The sequence below is a fragment of the Melospiza melodia genome, chromosome Z, assembly GCF_035770615.1.
Source record: "Melospiza melodia melodia isolate bMelMel2 chromosome Z, bMelMel2.pri, whole genome shotgun sequence".
Taxonomy (NCBI): domain Eukaryota; kingdom Metazoa; phylum Chordata; class Aves; order Passeriformes; family Passerellidae; genus Melospiza; species Melospiza melodia.
Window position 1 is genome coordinate 25,675,908 of NC_086226.1, and position 26,306 is coordinate 25,702,213.

Sequence of the window (26,306 nt, forward strand, 5' to 3'; positions counted from 1 at the left end):
TACAAAACCACCACCACAAAAACTCAAAATAGACACCTCGGGAAGTTCAGAGGCTCCCGAGGCGGGTGTCTCGAGGGATGCGCCATCGGAGATGTGCTCACCTCGCGCCCCGCTGCCGCCTCTGCGGCGGGACCGCCCGCAACCGCACCTGGTGCTTTGCCACGGCAAAGGGGATAACGAAATGAAGACTAAAAGGGGATACAAAAATGAAGAATAAAAGGAAAAAAAAAAAAAAACCAAAAAACGACCGCGCAGTCGCGGCTGCCTGGAATGTTTGCGGCAGAGTTGGCGGCATCGCGCCCGTGCGCGGCGTGCGGCGCGGGGCCGGGGCGAAGCGGGGCCGGGGCGGAGCGGGGCCGGGGCGGAGCGGGGCCGGGGCGGAGCGGGGCCGCTTTCGGCGGCGCACGGCGGGGCGGGGCGGGGCGGCGGAAGCGGGCGGGCGCTTCCTGCGGGAGGGCGGGCGGATGCGGATGCGGACGCGGACGGGGACACGTGCGGAGCGATGGCGCGGGAGGGCGCGGGGCTCTTCGCCGCGTTCCGGGTGCTCGGCCGCTTCAGCGGGCACGTCCCGCACGTCCTGCGCTACCACGGCCGCCACCGCGAGTTCTACGTGGCCGTGGCCGTCGGGCGCAGTGTGCACACCTACAATGTGAGTACGCGGCGTCCCGGTCCCCGCTCCTTTTCCCCGGCCTCCTTCCCGCTCCCACCGGCCGTGGGGAGGCCGGGGCCGTGCAGAGAGGTCCGCCTCTTCCTGCCCTCCTCCTCCGCCCTCGCCGTCGTGATGCGGGAGCGTGTGCGGGGCTGCGGCGCCCCGGTGCCGCTCCTCTGCTGCCGGCCTGACCGGGAGGGAGGGAGGGAAGGAGGGAAAGAGGGAGAGAAAGAGGGAGAGAGGGAGGCTGCCGGCTGAACAGGCCGCGAATGAGCTCGTTCAGCCATGTGGGCAGCCCTAGCCGGTGCGGCACGGCCCATTCGTCGGGAGCGCCCAGCTACTGAAGCTTTTCCTTCATCAGGAGATAAATCAAACCCGCTCTGGTTTAGCGTTTGAGGGTTACGCTTTAGGGGCGGGGGGCCCTCAGATCCTGTTAAAACTCCTGTATGAGAACGGATCAGCACAGTTGAGCTCAGCAAGATGAAAGCCTGTGATGCGGACTCGGTTTTTTTGCGGTGTAGAATCCTATACCCCTGAAGGTTGGAAGGGGTCTCTGGAGATCACCCAGACCAAACCCCCTGCCAAGGATGGGTCACCTAGAGCAGGTTACAGTGGAAGGTGTTTAGGTGGGTTTGGAATGCCTCAAAAGAGGGAGATTCCGTGACTTCCCGGGGCTCAGCCAAAGCATTTTCACTGTGTAGGATGCAGTACAGCACAGAACTGAGCTGAGTACAGCTAACACCTGAGTGCAGACATCAGGGATCTTCCTCTGCTTCTGTGGCACCTTTTTGCGTTCACTCCTGTCAGTCTTCTTCACAGCCTTTGAATAGAGTAGTGATCATCACTGGCAGAGATGGCTAGGTGTTTGCAACTAAAGCAAAATCTCTGTAAACAGAGATAAAATTAGAATACAGGGTGGTTGTGGTGAAAATAAGGTAGAAGCAGAGATGATGTGGAAATGATGGTACCCAAACTGGTCAGGATGTCTAAACACGTCTTAGGTTTCCTATGCATTAGGGTAAAATACATCAGGAAGCACAACTTACTGTTGATGAGTAGTTGTCTTTTGGCAAATGTATTGTCCCCTTCCTTTTGACCTGCTGCCTGTGTGTTTTTCAGTAGACAGTGTTCTAAACTGCAATGAGTAATCTTCCTGGTTTATGAAGTATCAAATGCATTGTCTGATCTAGGTTAATTCCTAGAATTTTTACTTTGCTTATACCAAATTCATTGCAACCAATCACTAAAAATGCATTTTTAACATTTTCATTGCAGGTGAAGAAGCTTGGTATTGTTGCTGTGAGTAAGTATTCATAAATCGTTAATTCATCTTATTTTGTTGGGGTTTTTTTTAAACTTGTCCAACATCTGCACTTCATTTTCAACTAAAAAACAAGAAAATAAATTGTACTTGCTAATATTTACACTGAAATATGTTAAAAGGAGTCTCAGAAATCTAAAATACCAGTTTGTAAATAAGATTACTGTTGAAACTGAAACTTAGTTTTCTTAGAGACATACCTTTTGAACCTTCTGTTCTTACCATCTTGTTCTTCCAAAAACACCTCTAAGCCATAAGGATTGATTGCACAGTGAATAAAGCTCAATTATTAATTTATTGAATTAATTTCACATCCCTTTTTTGTTGTTTTTGTGATTATTAGAAGACTCTTATAGGAGAAAAATAATTACATGAAGAAAATAGATGTGGATGCCTTCAGGGGGTGTAAGGAGTTGGTTGTGCTGGTGGATACAAAGGATATGGATTGGTGGCTTGACACTCACTTGGCCTTTGGTGGCAGCGCACCCTGGGTGTCAGCAGCAGGGCCCACATTCTTCAGCACCATCCCCAGCAGCCAGGGTGATGAGGCAGCGTGCACCCCTAGAGGTGCATCCAAGCTTGCAGAGGATGCTGTTTTAGGAAGAGGAGCTGACACCCAGAATGGCAAAGTTTTGGTTCAGGGAGCTGCTGGAAAACATGAATCCTGGGCCAGCAGGAGCCTTGCCAAGTCTGGCGAGGACAAGTGCAGAATCCTGCTGCACGGAGCAGCTGGGAGCTGACTGGCCCATGGCATCCTGCTGGAACTGTGCTGGTGCCAGGCTGAGTGCGCGCCAGAGACACAGTAACTGTGGGTAAGGCAGGCTGGGTGTCAAACCTCCTCAGGAATGCATCCAGCAGATCAGGCAAAGCTCTTCTCCCCCGGCACCTCACGCCAGTGGGGCCGTGGCTGGACTGCAGCACCCTGTTAGTGTGGTTCTGTCCCTTCCACAGCTTCCCTTCCTCCTGCAGGAGACATGCTAAGGAGCAGGAGAGTGTCTACCGCAAGCAGTATGGAAAGAGGCATTGGAATAGCTGGGTCTGCTTAGTGCTAAGAAGGGCAAGATTCAGGGTGACCCAGAGGGTGCCTGAAGGGCAGAAGGATGGTGGGGTTGGGTTTGTGCTGATGGTGGTGGACAGAGCAGCAAGGGGCAACACCCACAGACTGCTGAGACCCTGAGAGGGTCACAGTGGAGGGTAGGAAAAATGTCCCAAAGAGGTAACTGTGGTACAGTGTAGACCTTGAGGAGAACTCCTTCCATGGAAGTGTTCAAGACTCAGCTGGGAGCAGCTGCAGCCAACCCAGTCTCGTACTGGAGCTAAACTTGGTGAGGAGCTGGTGGCATATTGAACCAGTTGATTTCCAAAGCTCCCTTTCACTTGACACTTACACGATTCAGAGGTATGCTCTCTGTCTTGAAAAGTAGGGACTTTACTTCTGTGTACCACAAAGTTTTTACAGAGATGTCATATATAAAATATTTTCTATTAATAGATGATCTGTAAATTTGAGAAAAAATGTCACACAATCAGGACTAGATTAAGATTTCAGCTATGCATTTTTAAAGGTGTAAACAAATTAACTTTTCGTCTTGCAAAGTGATAAAAACATTGCATATTCTGTTCTTCAGTGGGCTACATCTTCTTACATGATGTAGTCATCTAAGCTTTTTGAGAAATTGAAATGTTTGCATACAAAATTGTGATTGAAAAAAATGAATGCTGTGCCTCCCATATTTTTATATGCTGTTGGTTTGTAGATGTTATGTGGTTGATGCTCTGAACTTTTTAACTTGGATCTGCCTAAAACTGTCTTAGCCTAAGCAGCCTTTCATGCAGCTCCTGTGGAGTGCCAGGTGTCTGTAACCTGGTTGTAAGCCTCAGTCACTTCAGGGGTGCTGTGGGAAGATATATTCAAACAAATGAAACTTCATGGAGTGCAACCTTATTTTATGTTCTTATTTTAGTTCTCCTTTTGAAGCTGTGCTGCAGTACAGCAGAGGGTGCAGTTTTCTTTGTGCCTGCTAACAATTCGCGGTACAGAGCACCTTTGTGGGAAAGGCTGCTGTGTGACCATGCTAGTTTTTTTGTTTCATAGGTGCACTCCCACAGTGATTTTTGACCTAGTGTTTCTCTGCAGAAGTGTAAAGTGCTTTAGTAATTTACGTTTTTATATTTCCTTGGATTGAGAGTATTATTCCCTATAGTAATTTGTTTTCCTTTTTTCTACTATTTGGGACCACACCAGCAGCTTCTCAGTGTGGTTTGGAACTTTGATTCTTTTACCTTTTGGGCTAGTAAAGTAAATATACCCATTTTAGATACTCTTTCTGAACCAGTCATGAGGTAAGGAATGAGATGTATTCTTAGAGCATTAAATTCTTTGTGTGATCAGGAGATAGGTGCAGGAGTGAGTCACTAACTCCTAAGCCTGCAGAATAACTTAACCTAATAAGCATTGATAATGTTGAGACTTTAATTTATCATCTGTTTTTTCAGCCCTCACAGAGCTAATGTGTACCTTTACTTACAGAGATATTTCACTGATTTATTTTCAAGTGCTTTTCAAAATAACAGCCTTATGTTCTTCCAGTCTTATCTTACTTATGATGTTGTTACTGGTGTAATGTTTTGTAGTAATATTTGCACACTTCTGAAATGTGTGTATTTCTCTAAAATTCAACATGATGTTCGAACAGAGGGTTTTCTTTGTGAGTCAGTGTTCCAAAGAAATATACTGTCAAGCTTTCTGTCTTGCTAGGAACCTGAAACTCGTTTAACTTTTCTTTTGTTTGATCAACAGGTAACGCTTTGCCACAGGACATCACATGTTTGGCAGCAGATCGCATGCTGATATTTGCTTCATATGACAATATTCTCCATGCTTTTGCCAGGAACAAAGAGGTTTCTGTTACCTTACTTATTACTCAGTAGTACAAAACAGTTGTGTAGTGTCTGTGGTATCAAGGCAGTTAATTTTCTCTGAATGCCTGTTTCTGTAGCTTTTGGTACCTTCAGTTTTAGGGAAATAATCTGTAAAACGAGGAGTTAAAAGCTTAAACTGGAACATAAGAGCAAATTCCATAATGCCGAACTATGTTTTACTTATAAATTGGAATAATTAAGTAGCTATTTAAAGATTGAAAAAATCATCAATTCACATAAGCTAAATTAATTGAAAATAAATAATTAAAAATCCCTAGCTAGCATATTTTTCAAACAGTTTTAAATATCAGATACTATTATCTCTGTTGCATTTCAAGTTGTCTGTCCTTTCCATGAATTTTATTTGAACTTGTTGCTGACATCTTTTAGCTGTCCTTGAGTATTATGTTAACATGGTATTCTACCTTAACAGCTTATTAGAAGCATTTCTATTTTGAAATTATAGGTGGTTCATACCTATGAAGGCCACAAGGCAAGGATACACCTTCTACAGCCTTTTGGTGATCATGTCATCTCTGTGGATGTTGATAATGTTCTTATTGTTTGGAATATACAGTCAGAAGGTGAGAGATTTTTTTTTTTTGCTGCTTTATAGGATAGCACTGTTAGACATTCGGTAATTTAGGAAGAATGTTTTTTTTTTAGATGCACACATTCAGAAGCAATTTATCCTTAAAAAAGAAAATTCTTACATGATCATGCTATTTAGTTGATCTGAAGTCCTAATCCTGCAGTAATGTTTCATTAATGGATACTCTGCCATGTGCAGAGGCTCAGTGAGATTCCGTGTAGATGTAAAAGAGAGAATGATTATATGAAAATTACATTTTAGTGTTCCATTTTCTTGTAAAGGCTGTGATAGAGCAGCTTTGGCATTATTTCTAATTCTTGTAATTCCTTGGTATCTAACAGACTGGGTGCGACTAAATGCTAATGAATAATCTTTTCGTATGTGTCAGCATCTTCTCATGCCATTTTCAAGTGCTTTGTGAAATTGTGCTTCAGGGCCCCAAACATGTTTCTTTAGAAAGCATTCATTGGTGTGACCAGTGTTATTCTCTGCGTGCTGGTTGTTGAAAGTGTTTGTAACCAGGTTTAGAGGTTTGGAGTTGCTATAACAAACAGGCATTCTAATCAGATGAGGTGTTTTGCTCAGGCAGGAGCAGGAATCCCTCAGAAAGATATAAATCAGATAAAGATATGGTATTGCCAGTATTGTTGTATTGGATAGACTTACAGGGAAAAAATACACCTTCAAGCAAACAGATGTTTACATTGTAAAGGCGTTTAGCCTTTTCTGTTACATGTTAGCTAATCCTGTAAGAAAAGCCAGTTACAGATTTGAAGAGTTAAACATCTATCCTGCTTTTACATTTGCAAAGGGAGTACAAGCCTGCAGATTTGTAGGGGTAGCCACACTAACACTGTTTCTTGCTGTTTTTGCAGAAGAATATCTTCAGATAGATTTTGATAAAGCCACTTTTGCAGTTTCTGCACTTCTGCACCCCAGCACCTATCTGAATAAAATTCTCCTTGGGAGTGAACAAGGAACCTTGCAGCTATGGAATATAAGATCCAAGTAAGATTCCTGATACTTTGGCTGTGCTTAATGCTCCAAGTAGTTTGATAGGCAACAAATGATACTCTTAAGTGTGGAATCTTTTACTGACTTCTGGCACAGGTTTTCAGTTGGTATATTTCCAGGAACAAGGAATGCTGCTGCTCCCTGAATGCTGATGCCTTTCAGGTTATGTGTTGTAAGAGTAATCTCCTTGCAAAATGTCAGGGGTTGTTCAGGAATTTTTTTTTTTTTAATTTCTTGGAATCACATAGCTTTCACATGAAAGCTTTTGAAATAATAGTAAAAACGTGTTCAGACCTCCTGCCTCCCATCTTCCAAGCTTGATTTTTTTGGTTGTTGTGGGTCCAAGGAAGTGCTGGCAGGTAGAGTAGAGGTAATTACTAGCATTTGAGCTTAGATTCAGGTAAGAGATGCATAGGCATGCAGTTGTCTCTGAGCGTGTCCCAGTAGATCATCACCCATAATGTCAGTGTTTCATTCCTACCATGAGCAGCTGTTTTTCTAAATCATGATAAGTTACAGGTACAGTGAGCTTCATTGCAAGTTAATGTTCATGCTGCAGACACGTGTTAAGTCAACTTGCATAAATCAGTGTTTCATTCTCCTAAGTCAGCTTGCCATGATATCACAGATATTTCATTTTTTCATATGTTCATGGCATATAGTTATTTCATTGTTCTGGTATTAATACACAACACTGCCTTTTCAATAAAATTTAGCCAAAAGTTTTATTTTTAACCTTACTTCTTAGTATCACAGACTTTCTGTATCAGTACATATAAAGCAATCACTGTGTCACAGAAAATCCCCAAGGGTTGATTGATTTATGGGTTTTTTATGTTTTTTTTCACAGCAAACTCTTGTACTCGTTTCCAGGATGGGGCTTAGCAGTCACAACTCTTGAACAAGTTAGTATTTTTTGTTATCTTTTATTTTCACATGTAATTGGTCGAGAACAGCAGGCAAAATATTGTTGTTTAAAATTGCATCAGTAAAGATGGCTTGTATTCTCCCACATAATTATAGTAGCCCTCTCTGGACTGAAGGTTTATTATCCTTCTCCTTCTCTATTCCTAGTTCTGTTTTATTTGGCATCTTACCTGTTTTGTGTTCATCGTATCTATAGTCTTCACTGAATGATGTCATGAAGTCACAGAGATTTCAAGATGCAGGTGTATCATGAAGCTTCATGATACTGGTAGTTTTTTGCCAAATTTGTTTTGCTTTGGAGTTTGATAAAGTGTAGATTTTGTTGATTCAGTAAAAGATTTTGTAATGTATTTGCTATAAATTTTTTTTAGATACAAAAGTAAGTTAAAACTTACCAGTAGCATGCATGCCAGCTGGCGGAAATGGTCAGAGTTGTCTAGGATAAAACTCACAAAAGCTCTGTTTTTCACAGTAGTCCCAACTTCTGGAAACAGAATTTTTTCATTTCTTGCAGGCTCCAGCAGTGGATGTTGTTGCTGTCGGCCTTGTATCTGGTCATATCATTGTACATAATATTAAGTTTGATGAAACTCTGATGAAATTTCAACAGGACTGGGGTCCCATCACAGCAATATCTTTTCGTACAGGTAAGTCCTAGTGTTTTAAGTGAAAATATGTATGAAAGCACTAAGACTAAAGAAATGGAGGAAAACAGTTTGTGATAAAACATTTCAGAATCAAATTTGTGCTGAGAGTTTCAGTTTTCAAAGGCTGAAGGTAGTCTAGAAAAGGTGAGATCATGCATTTTTGTCATGCTAGGTGTTTTATAGCATTTTCTTCTGTTTTTATTGCATAGAAAGTGATATACAGTATACTTGAAAAGAAAAGTTTGTTGACAGTGTGCCAAGAGCTGATACAGTACACAATTGTCAGAGGTATTGTAATCGGTACATCCTGCTTTAGTGTCCATACCTACTGCTCAGCAGTGTCTTTCCCCCCCCAAATGTTAATAGTTGGGTGAATGCTGAATGGATGTTACTGGGGAATCTTGACTTGTATTCACAGCTTTTTCTTGTCTAACAAACATGTCCTGATTATTAGAGCTAGTTACTCTAATGTTGATCCTGCCTGCAGAGCTTGATACCGAAGCTAATCTCTCATTTGAATAATCTTGTGAATCTTAACAGAATATAGATTGAGTGCAGACCCTGTTGAGGAGGAATGATACAGGAGAAAATTGTGGAAAGATTTGTGAGAAGTAGAAAGAGAGCCTTTTTGTGTCAATACCTATTGTGTTTTCAAGCAAAATCTCTAGCTCTGATTGCCGGATTTAGAGATTTTATTGTTCTCTGATATGAAAAATTAGTATTTTTTTAATCAGTGAGTTTTGTTTCTTTTCTGATAGACATACTACAATATTTCTGTTAAAACCTATATTATTTCTAGCATCAATTTGAGATTTCTTTTTCCTTGTGATTGTAGATTTGCCTAGCATCAGATTTAAGATGTGACAAGACATTAGGGATGAGCTGAATGTCAATAAGCAAACTTTTTGAACTTTTTTTTTTTTGAGCAGATGGACACCCAGTAATGGCAGCTGGAAGCCCAGTTGGACACATTGCTTTGTGGGATCTAGAAGAGAAGAGGCTGATGTGTCAGATGCAAGATGCCCATTCCACAGCAATAGCTGGCATGACGTTTGTCCCTGGAGAGCCACTTCTTATAACTAATGGTGCTGATAATGCTCTACGGGTGAGTTACAATCTCTGCTGCTCTCTGAAACCACTACAACAAAATTCAAGTTGCTGGTCTGAGTTGGACTGTAGTGGACAGAAGATTTGCTGCTATGTTGTCATTGCTTCATTTACTGCTTTGTAGTACCCTTGAAGAACAAAGCTGTGGATCCACATTTCCAGAACCATACTTTATATCCCAGTGTGCTTTTAAATCTTGATCCATTTTGATAATGTTTTGGATCATAAGCAGTTGCTGCTGATAAAAGTCCCTTATGCTGCATGTTCTCTGATGCCACTGGGCTTTGGTGGAAGGGCAGAATGAACAGGAGGAAACAAATAAGGTGATGTGATGGAAGCTTCCAAAGTTTGAGGGTTAAGGCTGAAAGCCAGTGTGTGAAGTTGGCTGCACCAGCTCCCAGGGAAACGCATTCTGCTGACAAGAGGTACAGTTATTGGCAAGGCAGTGTTTGTCAGCCTGTTTTTTTTCTGCTTATTTTGGGGTGCAGGTTTGGATTTTTGATGGGCCTGGTGGTACAGGTCGTGTACTGAGAAGCCGAATGGGACATAGTGCACCACCAACAAAAATCAGATATCACGGGCAAAACGGAGAGCAGATTCTTAGTGCAGGTATGAGTTTCCATTCTTCTTCAGTCTGCTTTCTTGCTGTGATAAAGAAAATGTGCAGAGCTAAGTGTCTTTGTTTTATTAATTCACTAGATTATATTTCAAGTGTTGTATGTGTTTATGAAACACAGTAAGTGGCTAACATAAACAGCATAATTTATTACTGTAACAAAGTGTTTCACTAGAGTTTTCCTACTCTAGTAGGAAAGTAGTGTTTCCCTAGAGTAGCACGTCAGCAAGCTGAAAAGTACTTGAAAGGAGAATAGCAAAGGAGCTACTCTTTTCATCCATATTTATATATTTGATGAATAAAAATGGTTTTGTTATTTTCTGAGCAGGTATTAGCTGGTCAGAATGAAACCTGTAATCAACTCAAAAAATTTGGTTGTGGCAGGGGAAAAATAAGCAGTGTAATGCATTTAGTAACTACTTTTTCCTCTAGTTTGATCAAGCTTTGTGGCTTGCACTGTCTTTGTAATATATTGCAGCATACTTGTATCTGTAATATATATTTTCAGGGTTGATTTTTACTGAGATATTAATCTAAGAGTGTAAAATTGCATAAGTGACTACCCTTCCTTAGAAACTAGCATATTTAAAAAGACCCCTTAGGCAAGGGAAGTGCTGGTGTTTTACCCTAGACCACTTAAGTGATGAGATGATAGAGACTTGTCATCTGGTCTCTAATTACTCTTAAGAAATTAATTGTTTGTATGGCCTACTTTTGAAAGCATTACACTACCTGTACTAAAATCTCTTGCGAGTCATCCAGCTAGTGACTTGCATTCATGTAATGAGTTATTGTCTGTATTTCAGCTCACACCAGACAAACCACAATCTCAATCTTAAGTATTGCTTAACAAATCTTCACATTTGTTTTTTCAGTGGTGAGGGCACAAACACAGCCTTTACAATGAAAAGGGATTGACCTTTGAGATCTGATGTATCTGCAGTGTGGAGAGACTGACACTCTGCCCTCCTTTCTGAAACAGTGATCAGACTTTGTGCAGCAGAAGTGAGTTAGGGCTGCCTTTCATGGGCTACTGGTTTCCTTAGAAGAGGCATCTCCTCAGATTAACTTCATAAAATTTCATTAATGTCATGAACATTACAGAGTCAGACAAATTGAACATAGAAAAGATGTCTGTGAAGAGGGGTCATTCTGATAATGTGCAGGGCAGAGTTGTAGGAATGGGATGTAAAATTAGGTTCCATTAGTTCTGCCACTTAGAGTGTATCTGTATTTATTCTTGGACCAGAATTTTTAGTAAATACCTTATTACAGTGTTTGAAGTTGCTTATTGCTTACTTTTTACTTTTCTTGCTCAAATAGCTTGTATGTAAAGTTGATTTTTGCCCTTCACTGCTCTTTGCTAATACTTTCTTAGGTCAAGATGGAACATTGCAATCTTTTTCAACTGTGCATGAAAAGTTCAATAAAAGTTTAGGACGTGGTAAGTATCTCAGTCAAAGTACAAACACAGGTGAAAAAAAAAGGCCAGAAAAGCATATATGTAAATGTTAGTCAGGTCTTATTTTCATTTCAGCTGTTCTATAAAACCTAATCACCTCACCTTATTCTGCAGACTCAGTCCTTCCTGCAATAAGTGTGCTGACGTATTTGATTATTCTTTAAAAAAGAGATTTCTGATCCTGGCAGTGTATGTTACTTCACTGTGGGAAACACTGTGCATGATTTTTGTATGACATTTTAATGTCAGCTGGCTGCACCAGCTCCCATTTCAGCATATGTAATTGCAGCGTTTTACCCTGTTTCCATTCCGTTCAATTGACTAAATTATTAGCCAGTTCTTATTTCTTGGCTTGAGTTCTTTTGATTCAGTGTACAGTTTGACTTAAGCACAACTTGCACATCATGCCATGGTAAAGAAACACTTTCATTTGGGAGAGAAAGGATCAGAAAGATTCAAATAATTCTTAGTTTTAATTATCTGTCCCTGTTGTTAGATATGTATTTGGACCTGTTTAAAAAGATGTATAAAAATGAATTTGGGCATTAATTTGAAATTCAGTGTTCTTTGGTTACTGAAAGGTCTGGGTGCTGTTTATTGCTTTATATAGTCATGTCTATAGGACCGCATTTTCAGCTGTGATGAGGGAACCTTTGCCTCAGAATTTCAGCACAAGATCCTGGAACAAGTAGATTGAGTAGTGAATTCACAGCTGTGAATGTAGAAGTCTGGTGATTTGCTTAGCATTGCATGAATTTTAACACAAACTATTAGTGTTCTTAGCTTTACAAACCTAGGGAACAGGGTTGTGTTTATTAAAGTCAAATGTTTCTAAATTTAAAAGGAGCTTTGCATTTTGTTAACAGTCCCTTTTAAACCATTACTCTCAGTTCTGACAATGAGACTAAGTCCCTTAATTTCTATTTTTAAGGTTCAATTAATAAAAAGAAATCAAAAAAGAAAGGGCTTAAGCTGGATACGATGGCACTTCCACCAATTACAGCCTTTGCTTCAGGTAAGTGGTCTTTGACATAGGTTACAAATTAAATGTGAATGTTATCTTCATGTATTAATTTCAGTTTTTAACCCTCAAAACACTATTGTTTTGGAAGCACATGCTATATTTAGATTATTCTGTGGTCTTTCATGAGCTACTGAGTGACAGTTAAAAATTGCGTTTGACTTGGTAATCTGTTCCAATATCTCAAAAAGAGCATTTTATGTTAAAACATCCTTATCTGGCTCTTGGCTTGAAAATCTCCTGCATGGGAACCAAAATCTACAGATATGCATATTATTTCAGGTTGCAGAACCAGCAGCTAGGTGGAGGATGATCTTTGTCAGCTGAGGAAGTCTTAGTTACGCTTACAGTTGATTTTGAGTCCTCAGTACACTTATTTGAGTCATTTTTTGAAGGTGAATTTCAAGTAGTCAGTTCATTTGTAATTCAGTATGCAAATAATGATTCTAACTTCTTTAGGCAGAATTACAATTATATTTGCTTCATCAAAATGTGCTTCTTTGAATTAATGACCTCCTCTTCAGACTTCAAATCTCTTTTGTCAGAAGTGTAGGTATTCTCTCTTCTGAGGATGTTTTATTGTTTCCTATGTTGAAAGATCTGGATTTACAATTTTGTGGAGCCATTTGACTTATGTGGTATTCACTGCCTGTACACTCTTGTTGCAAATATGTGTGTAAATTTTTAAGATTTATAATTTTAAAATTCATATTAGAGCTGCCTGTATTTGAAGATTTAAAACTTCCACTTACTTAAATACATTGTTCTCTTTGTTCCATTAAGTGAACCAGTTCGTATCTTGTTTTAATCTTTTAAGTTCTAGAAGTACCTAGTTTAAAGCTCTCATTTTTTTTAAATTTCCAGGAAAAAATCAAACTTGCTCATTATTTAGATCTCCATATATCATATTTGACTACAAAGTTTGGATACTTAGCTTTTGATAAACGATTTTCCTGGAAACACAAAAGAAGTATTTTGCTATGTGAAGCAGATTTATTTCTTAAACCTGACATTATCTGGTGGCTTCTGCTGCTTCAACAGCTGAAGAAAAAGTTAAGGACACTCCGCTGGAAATGTATAGGATTGAGCAGTCTAAACCATTTAAACCAGTTTAAAACATTTACATTGAATTATGCATTTCCAGCTGCAGAGGTTAAAATGTGCAAAGACTGTTTGCCCTGTGGTATTTCTGAGTGGTAGCTTTTTGAGTGTGCAACAAGAACACTAAATATGAACCGTTCTGTCTAAAGGTACTTTAAAATATCAAGAGAACTGAAGTTTGACATTGGAGTTACTGTTTCTAAAAGGACTCTGTGTTTCCCTGCAGAGGTGGCACATCAGAGTGACTGGGATGGTATTGTTGCCTGCCATCAGGGGTATATAACCTGTACAACCTGGAACTATCAGAAAACCTCCATGGGAGCTCACAAACTGAGGCCAGAAGAGTTCAGCAAACACAAACCTATTGACATATATGCAACAGTAAGTCTACTTAGGATAAGATTCACACTCTATGTATCCTATTTTGATTCCTGTTGGTACAGAAGTAATGCTTGGAATGAAAAAGCACTGTGTCCAGTGAGCTGGTTTGTAACGCTGATGGTCTTACAAAAAGCTGTTCTTTTCCCCTAAACATTCAGGTTAAAATGCACTTATTTTCTGGCTCAGAGAGGTGGTTGGTGCTTACCTTTAGTCTCTCACAACAATGTAGAGTTGTCTCTATGCCTGTGCTGATTAACTTACTCTGAGAATGAGATTGCTGAAGATTCTGAGCTTTTTTTGGCAGTACAGGGAAGTGTATTGCCAAATTGCAAGAAGGGTATTACTTCAAAAATCCCTTACAACTTGAGCTGATCACAATTGTGTTGAACACACAGTGAAGGGGATACAAATGTTTACTGAGGTTTACCAGCTTTTTAAATGAGGAATTGCTGAGGCACCCCACATTTACTAGGGGTTTTGTCTTGTGATACATGGTTTTTTGACGTTTTGCTTAGTAGTTAGGTGTTAGATAAATTAAATTGCAAATACCCAGTTTTCTTTTGATTCTACTAGATTCTTTGTACTGTATCTTTCCAAAGAAATGTAGACTGTTGTTTCTTTGTTTCTTCCTATTGAAACTCTCTGTGACCTCACCCTAACTTGGGTGCGTATTGGTACCACGGGCATTGAAGGAGCAGTTGCCATGCTTGCCGTTTGTCTTAAGGATTGAATTTGTGGCAATCTTTATTATTTAATTTACAATGCTGATAATATTACCAATGGCTTCTTCTGGATGCCTCTAAGCTAAGATTTCATTATCTTTCACAACCATGCATTGCCATATTTATTACTTGTTGAGTATTTGTTCATTTTAAGAGCTTCACCCTCTGCTTTCTTGAGATGTAATTTATTTGTTTTGTGCAGGTTTCCCCAAATATGTACTAGTGTTTTGTATTCCCAATATGCTGTGTACTTCTAGCAACTTCACTACTTGACAGACACCTAAAGAGTGATTTTCATAGGTGCTTTGTGTTGTTGATTGATTTTTTTTTTATTCCCTTTAAAGGCAGTTGACATTACATCGTGTGGTAATTTTGCTGTAATTGGGATGTCAACTGGACAGGTAGATGTGTATAACATGCAGTCTGGCATTCACAGAGGGCATTATGGCAAAGAAACAGGTAAGGGCTCTTAAACTTCCCAAACACTGGCACTTAACAGAGCAGCAGTCACCTCGTGTTCTGCCATCATGAAAATTCAGTGTAGGATCTGAGCTGAATTTTTGTTCTAGTTATGGTGCCTTATCCTTTCTTGCAGTCAGAAACCTGACTTGAAGGACAGGATCCTTGATAATTTTAACAGCTCTGATGTTAACATATCCTTGGTTTTATTTAAAACAAAGTTGTCAGTTACCACAATGATTAGCACTTAAATGAGATGCTCTGGCCTCCACTCTTTTTGAGATAGTCACATTTTCAGTATTTGGCTTCTTGTTTTATAGTATTCTATCTCCTAGATAAATGTTCCCATCTGTTTTGTGCCCCCTGCTTAGAAATGGAAGGAAAATTGAAGTCCTGAGCAAGTCCACCTCTTTGCATATGGTGTTATTTTTAATTACCCATCTGCAAATATAGCACATAATGTGACTGTGCCCTGACATTTTCTTTTAGAGTTGCATACATATATATTTTATGTATATTCCATATACTCTCATACATGGTTTTTTGGCACTCGTGATCTGAATTTTTTTTGTTTTAGAAACAAGGAAAGAGTCCTGCTGAGCCCATAAGATTACTGGATTTCTAAAAGCCACCTAGCTTAGCAAACATGAAGTAGTCTCGTTGATTGGTAGTGGGATGAATTTTCTAGATTAGCTTACTGGCCAGTAGCCCTAGGTATAGATTAAGAAATAAAATTGATGCAAAACTAGAGGAGTATGTCTTGTCTTTACACTGCAGTGTGAAGCAGCTTTGGAAAACTCCCAGTTTTTGTGCCTGAAATGAAGTTGTAAATTTTGTCTGGAGTGGTGGTTCCTCTTGGAGGCATCCCTGAAGTGATTCAAAAATCTCTCAAATCTCACAATCACAAAAACTTCCCCAAACTGAAAGCAGAAATAAGAGCTAACACTCCTCTTCAATTGCACTTCTTACTTGTATTCTAGGTATTTACTTGAAATCCATTTGGTTTGTGTAGAGATTAAAAAAAACTTAGAATGCTGGAGCATCTTGACAAGTGGCTTTCAGATTGCCGTATGCTTGCTGATCATTCATTGTAGTCAGGCAAAGATAAACAAAACAGAGTTTGGTATTCAACGGATTTCTGTGCTAAGTTTAAATTCTGAAATAATACCCTTTTTTCTCTTGATTTGCAGCACATGAAGGGGCCATTAGAGGGGTAGCTGTGGATGGATTGAACCAGCTGGTAATCACAGCTGGTAGTGAAGGATTAATTAAATTTTGGAAATTCAAAATGAAAGATCTGGTTTATTCCACTGAACTTTCTTCTTCTCCAAGTGGAATTCTGCTGCACAGAGACAGGTAAGAAACGGAAGTTATTTAATGTGTACAGTGTTTGGTGAACATATTTCTCTAGAATGGCAACCAGTATTCTTGATTAGAATATATTAGAATTTGTTCTTCTAATGCTTTGAAATACAACTGACTAGTACACAGAGGATGACAGGACATTTTATTAGACTGAAGGAATGGAAGGCTTGTTATTTTTAGGATAAAAGATACCTGGAACAATGTTAGGATGTTTTTATTTTTTGTCTCTTGAGTATTCTCTCTCATGTGTGTTGATGTTTCTCGGCAGTGGTATTCTGGGAATTGCCTTTGATGACTTCACTATTAGTGTTTTGGATATAGAAACCAGGAAGATTGTCAGGACATTCTCAGGACACCATGGACGGATTAATGACATGGTAATTGTTAACCCATTTCCTGTAACAGGTGCCATACACAGATACCTAACTGATTTTACAGCTGGTGGATTTCTCTGCATTTATTAAATCACTGGGTTCACTCTGTGAGCAGTAAAGCTGTAGTTCAGCTTCACAGCACTTTTAGCCACGTTAGTTTGGAAATGTAAAGTGGCCAAATTGCCATCTCTTTTTTAATGTGCTTTGTGATTTAACTGTAGCTTTTAACTGTAACAGCAAGCTGATTTGGGGGTCAAACAAAACAAAGCATGAGAATAATGAAAATTGCATTGAGGAGCAAAACTGCAGAAATCTTAGCTGTGTATATAAAAAAGATGAGCAAACTGAAAACATCTGAGATAATGCAGCACATAGATAATTCCTTATTTACATCTTATGTAATAGTTCATTGTACTGTTAACTGAAATAGTTTTTAGCTTCAAATTTCTTTATAAATGCCACTAAAATAGTATTTACTTGACTTACTCAACTTTAGGCTTAGAAGTAGGTTTTTACCACGAATAAAAGTGAGGACTGAAGCACTGTGGCTAACAGTGAGATACACCTTGTGTTTTATGTTTGAGCCTGTTCTTAAAAAGCTTCTGGTTTTGTTCTTTCTTCACTTCCAGTAGTGTTACTGTCAGTTTTGCCTTTTGGCCATACCATTTCACCTGGGTTTTAGGGAGCAGTCTGATCTTGGCAGGGCCTCCTGTGGGGACTGGCTTGTTGGTTGTGCCATTAAATTGACTATTTTATTGTAGACTTTCAGTCCTGATGGTCGTTGGCTGATAACTTCATCAATGGACTGTTCCATTAAGACTTGGGACCTTCCCTCTGGATGGTGAGTAAATTTTAAAACATACAGCACAAGAAATAATCCCCTTTCTGATAAATGGCAGAAAGCTTTCTGGCTTGATTATCTATCACCAGATGTGACAGTTAAAGTTGCACATGGTAAACAATTCTGCCCACTATTTTAATTGTATTCAGTGCTAGCAATGCATGTCTTTTTCTGGGTCTACAGAATAACACTGTTGTGAAGATCTGTTGATGACACCTAGAGTTTCCATGTACTGTGAATGAGTGTGAATTTGTTCTTTGTCTGGGAGCAGCATTGTAATCAAAAGGGCAAGAGATTGCTTAAGGTGAATTGTGATGTGCTGAAGTGTTGACAGGATCAAAGAGTGGTTGGAGTTGGAAGTAAAGATCCAGTCCAACTATTTTGATATGGAAAGGAACTTTTCTCACTGGATCAGGTTACTCAGTGCCCCAGCTTAGCCTTGAGCACTTCCAGGGCTGGGCCATGCACTGCTGGTTTATGCAACCTGTTCCAGTGCTCAACCACTCTCATCGTAAGAAAATTCTGCCCTGCATCCCATCTAAACCCATGGCCTTTCAGTTCAAAGCTGCTGCCCCTTGTTCTGTCACCACAGGCCTTGTTAAAAAGTCTCTCTGAGTCTTCCTTGTAAGCTCCCTTTAATATTGAGAGGCCACAAGGTTGTCTCCCCCAGAGCCTTCTGTTCTCCAGGGTGAAGAACCCCACAGCTCTCTCATTTTCCTGATAGGAAATGTGTTCCAGGCCTTGAGTCATTTTCCTGGAGCTGCTCTAAGTTCATGTATCTTGTTCTGGGGGCCCCAGAGTTGGATGCAGTCAGTACTCCAGTTGGTTTTGTAAAGAGAAGCCTGTTTTCACTTACATTCATTTTAACAACACAACATAGCTTTACATCAGTTATATTTTTCATTTGTTTGTACTTGCAACTGCCAAAAATACTCTCTTGTGACCCACCATGAGTAGTCTTCTCCCAGAATAAAGTTTGGCTGAGAAGTAGGCAAGTACACACAAGAAGTTCAGGAGCCCAGAAAAAAACAGGCTGAAAAATAACTTTGCGTTCTGCCAGTGCATTCTTTCAGCAGCATATCAGATAGTTTTGGTTTTTTTTGGTTTTTTTTGTTGTTTTTTTTTTTTTTTAATTTAAGGTAGTGCTGTGCAGTGTGCAGCTCTGGTGGTTGTGCCTGGAGCTGAAAGGTTTCAGTTTGATTGATTAGTTTTGTTGACATGGTTTGGTAAATAATTTTGTATACTAATAGTTTTGTAAAAGTTCTCATTTTACTCCCAGAAGTGCATTGCATCTCAACAAACAATTGGCCTGTTCTTGCATGATGAGAGCCACTAAAATAGTCTAAAATAGGACAGGATGGATATCGTGTGCCTTCTTCCTATGCATGGGAAGGAAATTAGCACTCTGGTCTTCATCTTTCTAACACTATTTCCCTTGCAAAGTAATATGCCTACAAAAAATTGCAGCATTAACTAATATCAGTTTCTTCTGGTTTTCATTTCTTCAATAACTTAATACTTTACAATAAGAATCTATTTACAATGTTTTTAAAAGCAGTCTCACAGTAGTTGTCTTTTACATGTAAAAAAAATGAAATATTTTGTCTCTTATCTCTAAAATTCAGGTCAAGCTGAAATCCAGGCAGGTAAATGACAAACCCTGGTTTTAATTGTAATTAGGTTAAATTATTAATTGTAATTAGGTTAAATTATTTCCAGTGTGTAAAGGCAAGGCTTTCGTATAACTATAGGCAGAGGAGTGTATTGAAAAGGAGGACCAACTTTTAATAAATGGCTTGATGCTTGCTTTACCTCTGTGACTCATAAGTAGAGAAAGCATCTCATGAACTGTGTATTCTAAAGCCTCAGCTTTGATATTGTTTTTACAAAAATATGAAGAACATGTTTCTAGAATCCAACATTACAAAAATTACCAACTGACTTTAATAATGGTCTGACGTCTATTAACTGGACATCTGTTTTTGCTTGGGAGTGGTGCTTAGCTGTCCATAAGTAATGCAGTGCAGGTCTTCCTAGTGCATGTTTTTAATGTAGGGCTTTTTTAAAAGTGGGAAAAAATTATGACTTTGTGTACAGAAAGTTACAAACAGGAGCCCAGGCATTGTGCATATATTTCTTTCTGCTGTGCAGCTTGCACAGACAAATTGGGGAGTCAGGGGTATGAGCTGACTGTTCATGGATGAAGCAGTTGACAAGAAACAGCTCAGGAGACCTGTTAAATGTGAGCTCAACATTATGCTTTCCACTGTCACAGTTTTGCAGTTAGGCAGGAAGCATAAAGGGAGATGCCTTCAGCCCCAAGGCAGGATTCATTTAGCTTTTTGTGTAAAAAATACAAGTGTATCTTATTTCCTATAGTAGATGGATCGCTCCTTCCCACAAGCCAGTAATTTTAATCAGGATTTAAGTTCAGTAAGTAGAAAAACTTAATTTCTTGTTAAATTTGTTTTGGAATTCTTTCTGGTTGATTTATTGAATAGAATGTCTCAGTTACAGGCAAGGATTCTCATAAAAAGATGGATTTAAAACTAAGAGAAAGTATCTAGGGTAAATTTTTTCTTGCCATTGTGCACTGTGTACAAAATGTATGTGATAAAAGTTTGGGATTTATGGGTTTAGTATTTATATATTTTATATTGAAAGTGATGAATGATTTTTCTCTTATCTGAGATTTGCAGCATCTGTTTAAGAAAATGCATAGGGAATACAACACTCCAGAGGAAAACTCTGGGGGAAAAAGGCTTTTACATTCAACATGCTCTCTCAAGCCATCACAGGAGTGCTCAGTAGCTAAGAAAATACATGCCTACAAGATTTTACATTTTAAAGTTCTGTGTTACATCAATATTTTTTCTATGGTTAGTGAACAGAACAGGGCTGTAGAGCTGTAAACAAGAACAAAGTATTCACACTCTTTGTTTATTCTTTTTATTTCTCTTGGTGAACTGGTTGTCAAGTTAAACTTTAACTTAAAATTTAAAGTAACTGAAATTTGTATTTCAGCAAGAGACAAGCAATGCTGTCAACCTGGGCTTGAGTGGAAGTCTGCTAGAGAGTGCATCATCCAGAACTTAAATGTCTCATTGTTAAAATAGTTGCATAATAACATGTTACTATAATGTTATTATAGTTGTATTTTAACTTTGTTTTTACATGGTATTTTTTCAATTTTCTGCAATCATGAAATGAATGATTAAGAAATGGTTTATCAGGCTGAAGATATAGTAATGCCAAAACTGATGCAGATAATCAAACTTCACATTGTGCCGTTCATGTTTTATTTTAGAAACATTATCATTAGTATTAACTAGGTGTACATGGAGTGTGCTGAGAACAGGAATTGTCAGTCTGAGTAACTGGGGCTAAATGGAAATACAGAATTTATGGCCAGTAAAAATTTTGTGTTAGGCATAAGGAGTTGACTGCTTCATCACATATTCTCCAGGTGTAGATGTCTAAGGAGGCACCCGCTTTATCTGACTTTGAAGCATTTTGTAGAGACTTTGTTGCACAGTGCTGTTCGCTTGCTTTGTTTATACAATATATTTGGATTTGTGTGCAGATAAACAAGTTTATTTTGCTGATAATTTCTCTGTTGTTTTTTTTTTTTTTCTCCATAGTCTCATAGATTGTTTTTTGGTAGACTCTGCAGCTGTGAGCCTTACTATGTCCCCTACAGGAGATTTTCTGGCTTCAGCACATGTGGATGATCTTGGAATTTATTTGTGGTGAGTATGTAATCTGTTTCTACTTAGACTTTAGGATGGGACAGAGTTCTTTTAATCACCTTTATTGCAAATAGAGAATTACCCTGTGAAGTATCATCTCCAGTGTTTTGTGTTCTATGGTTCTGATTAGGACAGGTGTTCTGTATTGCTCTGATTCCTAAGTCATGAAATTTCCACAGTTAAATTACTTATTCAGGTAGTATAAACGATCTCTTTTTTTCTAAAGGTTTCTTACTCTTAAGGGTTCCTGTTATGCCATTTGTAAAGTTTTCCTAGACTCCATTTCCCCCACTGCTTTGAAATGTCTTTGTTCAGATAGTGCTTCTTTCTGAAGTGTTTTTCTTGTCCTGCTGTCTGAGGCTTCTGGGCAGTATATGAAAGTTGTGATTATTTTTCTTTATTAGCGAAAAATGAGCACAGAAGTAAAATGTGGTTTTGTTCAGTTTCCTCCAGATAGAGCTTTAAAGCAAATGACTGTTCAGGTCCAATACTGAAGTGACACACTGTTAAAATGGCTTGAGTCTTTTTTCCATTTAGCTGACAGATTATTTCAGGTTATATATGTTTGCTGTAGTTTTGTGTGAGGAGTGTTCAGTTGTTAGGCCTTCCTGTGGTTAAGTAAAAGTGCTTCCTTGTGAATAACAGCAGATGTTTTTACCTAGCCCTAGTTTATATTGACAAAAGAAGCAGTTTGCCAGAATTATTTGTGTGCATCTTTCGAACCTGAAGAAAATTTGCTAAGAGTATTACCCTAAAATCCTGTGAAAGCAGGATGAATAATTTGTATTTGCATTATGTGTTCAGCCTGGAGAAGGCTCTGGGAGACCTCAGAGCCCCTTCCAGTGCCTAAGGGGGCTCCAGGAGAGCTGGGGAGGGGCTTTGGACAAAGGCCTAGAGTGACAGGAAAAGGGGGAATGGCTTCAAACTGCGGAAGGTAGATTTAGATCACACATTGTAAAGAAATGCTTGATTGTGAGGGTAGTGGAACACAGGCACAGGTAAATATTCTTTTTGGCGATCAGGACCAGGGCAGTTATTGTCCCTCTCCTGGGCACTGGTGAGGTCACACTTCAAATTCTGTGCTTAGCTCTGGGCCCCTCACTTCAATAAGAACATTTAGGTCCTGCAGCCTATTATTATGTTCTTGGCAATAATACTTGAACATAACACTTATATTTCAGATGTTCAGGTGAGTCCATTGCCACACTTCATTTCCTGCTTATCTGGTAGATGAGGAGTGCTAATCTTGAATTGCCATGCTGCAGCAGTATTAGACTGCAGTATAAATTATGTCTGAAGTACTTGTTCCCATTCATCTGGAGATGGCTTTTAAAATGCCTGACTTATTTTTTCAGGTCAAACCGTTCTCTGTATTCACTTGTGTCATTGCGGCCCCTTCCTGCAGATTATGAACCATCTTTGGTGACACTCCCCAGCACCTGCCCCATGCAAGGTAACCCTCAGATGAAAGTGTGTTTTGTTTTTCTCTTGCAGTTTGCTCCCCTGCTTGTATGCCACAGATTCATTGTGGTTATCTTGTTGGCAAGAGGACGGGGCTCAGCTGAGCTGGCATGTGCCTGTGCCCAGTGAAAGAAAGGCCTAAGTGGATTTTTTTGCTAAATTAATGGAAGCGATTGTGCGTCAGAAGTCCTCTAGATGGAGATCTTGTCTGCCCAAGTTTGAAATGCCTGCATTTGCATCTCCATCTGGAGGAGAAGCACACGTAGCTGTTGGCCGCTAGAGCACGCCTCGTGGTGATGGCTGCTGTAGCAAGCACATACCTGCTCCACGTACTGAAACTGGGGAGACAGGAATTCATCCCAGAACTTTGAATATTTTTGTCCTGATTCCAGCTTTAATCCACTTTGTGTCTTCAGCAAGTGTAAAGTTCCTGCTTGGATGCTAAGGGCTCTTCATGGGTGACATTCCTTTCTTGCTTCAGGCTTGTCTATTAGATTCATTGTTTTAGCCAAGTAATATTTTACAAAAAGAAAGGAAAGCAGACTTGTTTGGTCAAGATCACATAGGAAATTACAAGAAAATCAAGTGACTGGTACTATAACTTGCCTTGTGGGATGTTGTGCTTTAATGTTGAGATTTTCTTCATTTTTATGTGCCACTCCAGTCATACCTATGAAGAGGTTGGGATGAGGTAGTGAATATGGTGCAAGGATCTACATGCAAGGACTTCACAGCTTTATAATGTAGAATTAAAATTACTTGTATATATTTATTCAGAAAGAACAACAGATTACTGCCAAAATTTTGTTTTCTTTAAATCTGTAAACTGCTTTTATATAACTTCAGTCAAAGTGGACAAATCTTATCAGTCATTAGAAATTTGTTTATTAAATTCTACATCTTAGCTATAATATTTAAAAATTATTTAATATTTCATAAGGCTAATACAGATTGTTTCTGTAGCTTTTTAGCTCAATGTTATGTTAGCACCTATGTGTATAACTGTTATGCATTTGTTATTCAAAAATAAGTAAAAGTGTTGGGCTTGACTTTTTAAAAAATGAATGAGGAATTGAATGTTCATAAAAGATATCTGTTTCTGCAAGATGTGGATGTGTCAGGAGATGAAGAGCCATGTGATGAAATGATAGAATATGTCTCACCTGAGCAACTGGGAGAGCAGCTGGTGACCCTTTCCTTGTTACCAGAATCAAGGTGGAAAAATCTCCTCAACCTTGATATTATCAAGGTACTGAAACTGTGCAAAAAGCAACATACATCCATATATTTGCCCTGTTTCTACGAAATGCATGAAACTTGATCCTGCTTTTCAAGTGTTTTTCAAGATTTTGCATTATAAGTGTATGTGGTGCTTTTCAGTTCCTGGGATTTGGGACAGGGGTTGTTTTTCTGCTAAATAATAATTTAAATAATAGTAGCTTCATAATTAATGGTTAAGGATTTTACTTTTATATTTACTTTTCAGTTAATCTTTAGAGTTTTCACAGTATTTTAAAAAGGAAACTCTTTACAAACAAAATATTCCCACATGCTCTTACTATAATGATAATTATTTTAATTCAAATATCTAATTAACAGAAAAAAAATAAACCGAGAGAGCCACCAAAAGTTCCAAAATCAGCACCTTTCTTCATCCCAACACTTCCTGGTCTTATACCCCGATACATTCCACCAGAGGAGGAAAATGATACACAGGTAAAAACAAGAATCAATGTAATTGTATTTATATCGTGTATTTTAAGAGAAATCTCAAATGCTTTTTAATGTTGGGTTAAATCACTAGATTTTAAAGAACCAGTTTTAACTCACTGTATTACTGCTTTATTTCTCAAAGTCTTATTCTTTCAGTAGAAAAATAATGTGATTGAGTTGTAAAAATGTGTTTGCATATTCATGGACACACTGCTGTGCTTTTGTGGTCTAGTCAAAGGTGGTAAACCTTGGGATGCTGGCGCAGAAATCTGATTTCTGCATTCATCTTGAAGAAGCGCTGAGCTCCAATGAATGTAAGTTAATGAAATATTTCACTAAAATGTTGATGCTGCTTTTATTTTTATACATATGTGATTTTTAATGTCAGAATTGTAACAGATGTGAGAAAAAAAATATTCATAGTACAGTATAATACCTAATACACAGATAGCCACACTAGAACAAAAATCCATTGGTACTGCAGCTTGCAGCATGGAACCCAATTCTGGCGATAACCCTTATGGAGAAAGAAGACTGGGTTCCTTTTTCATTAACCTTTTTTGAAAACTGATTATACCACCCAGACAAGGTGCCATGCATTATTTCTGGGAAAAGGAAGGAAAGAAGGAAGGGATTGGTTTGGAATAGACCTATTTGAAGAGGAATAGTCTGGTGATTCACTGAAACATAAAAAGCATAGTGTGCCTAACAAGTTCTCCTTTCAAGGGTTACTTCACCAGGCAGTGAACTTACAGTGTTAATTCATTGTCCTATAATTTAAAGCTTAAGAAGAAATAAATTATACAAAAATAAAGTGTTGTATTTCTTTGAACATTCAGTTTATTTTGAAATTTAATCACTTAAACTACCAGTGGAATGCACCAGCTGTTTTTTATGTTTATCCTGTGATGCTACAGAATCATTGAAGCAGATTTTTTAAAATTATGCTAATATAGCCGACTTGGGAATGTAAATGGACAGTAGCTTGTCCACAAGCAGTTCTGTGGGGAATTCTTCTACCCCTGCTTAAACTCTCTTGAGATGACCAGATTACTCAAGCAACTTGAAATGTTTTGTGTGCAGAACTTTATTATCTGTCACAAACAAGGTGTGTTCTTCTGCCTCACTTGTAGTACTTCGATTGACAGTGTTCTATTGAAGTGCCTCAGAGCCACTCAGAAGAGGTGAATGTTTAAAAGCCTCGTGGAGCTGGCTCTACCAGTGAGCAAGTGCACAGTGATGCGCTTGGACACGTGGGCCTGCCTCGGGCCACGGCTGCTGCAGGGCCCCGGGTCTGTGCCCGAGCCGCGATCCAGGGAGCCTGGTGATCCTGGCTGCTGATGGGGAGCACGGCTCTGCTGGCTGGATTACAGCCATCTCTTCTCAACATCACTGGGCCATGCAAATAAAAGGAATCCTGCTCAAAACCGTCCTGGTTTACTGTAGGGGTGGAAACAGGGCTTCACACCTCAGGTCAGGTGTGAAGATTGAGCTGCCCAGATTGAGCTGCAGCCTTTTCCATGTTGTACGTGTATCAACCTCACAACGTGTTCCATGCTTTTTGTTTAATGTCATAAAAAAACCTATTTAATGCATCTGTTTAGTACTGTTAAAATCTGTTATATTCAAAACTAGCTAATGATGTTTTTAGGAATCAAATATTGACTATATACTACCTGAGGAATATTAACCAATGCCTAATACCATTAGTTACCATAAAGTTGGTCTTCTTAGCAACTTCTTAGCAAAAGAAGTATTAATCACATACGTTTTAAAAATGCTATAACTATCAGTTGCATTTTTGCAACCAAACATATTTTTGCTGCTTCCTTTTTAAAGGAAATAGATGAAATCCTCATAGG

General features: G+C 39.0%; 1 protein-coding gene across 1 annotated transcript in view; it reads left to right on the forward strand.

The window, feature by feature from the left end:
* Window positions 1-484: 484 nt before the first annotated feature.
* Window positions 485-26,306, forward strand: part of WDR36 (WD repeat domain 36) — a 32,350-nt gene continuing 6,528 nt past the window's right edge. Inside the window, exons 1-21 of the mRNA XM_063179616.1 lie at window positions 485-649; window positions 1,925-1,952; window positions 4,771-4,871; window positions 5,359-5,476; window positions 6,360-6,492; window positions 7,349-7,403; window positions 7,940-8,072; window positions 9,002-9,177; window positions 9,668-9,788; window positions 11,174-11,239; window positions 12,189-12,272; window positions 13,606-13,760; window positions 14,827-14,941; window positions 16,132-16,297; window positions 16,575-16,683; window positions 17,442-17,521; window positions 21,163-21,270; window positions 22,626-22,723; window positions 23,838-23,980; window positions 24,331-24,447; window positions 24,677-24,758. Coding sequence (XP_063035686.1) covers window positions 503-649; window positions 1,925-1,952; window positions 4,771-4,871; window positions 5,359-5,476; window positions 6,360-6,492; window positions 7,349-7,403; window positions 7,940-8,072; window positions 9,002-9,177; window positions 9,668-9,788; window positions 11,174-11,239; window positions 12,189-12,272; window positions 13,606-13,760; window positions 14,827-14,941; window positions 16,132-16,297; window positions 16,575-16,683; window positions 17,442-17,521; window positions 21,163-21,270; window positions 22,626-22,723; window positions 23,838-23,980; window positions 24,331-24,447; window positions 24,677-24,758 — 2,335 coding nt within the window. The 5' untranslated portion in view covers window positions 485-502. The remainder of the gene's footprint in view (window positions 650-1,924; window positions 1,953-4,770; window positions 4,872-5,358; window positions 5,477-6,359; window positions 6,493-7,348; window positions 7,404-7,939; window positions 8,073-9,001; window positions 9,178-9,667; window positions 9,789-11,173; window positions 11,240-12,188; window positions 12,273-13,605; window positions 13,761-14,826; window positions 14,942-16,131; window positions 16,298-16,574; window positions 16,684-17,441; window positions 17,522-21,162; window positions 21,271-22,625; window positions 22,724-23,837; window positions 23,981-24,330; window positions 24,448-24,676; window positions 24,759-26,306) is intronic.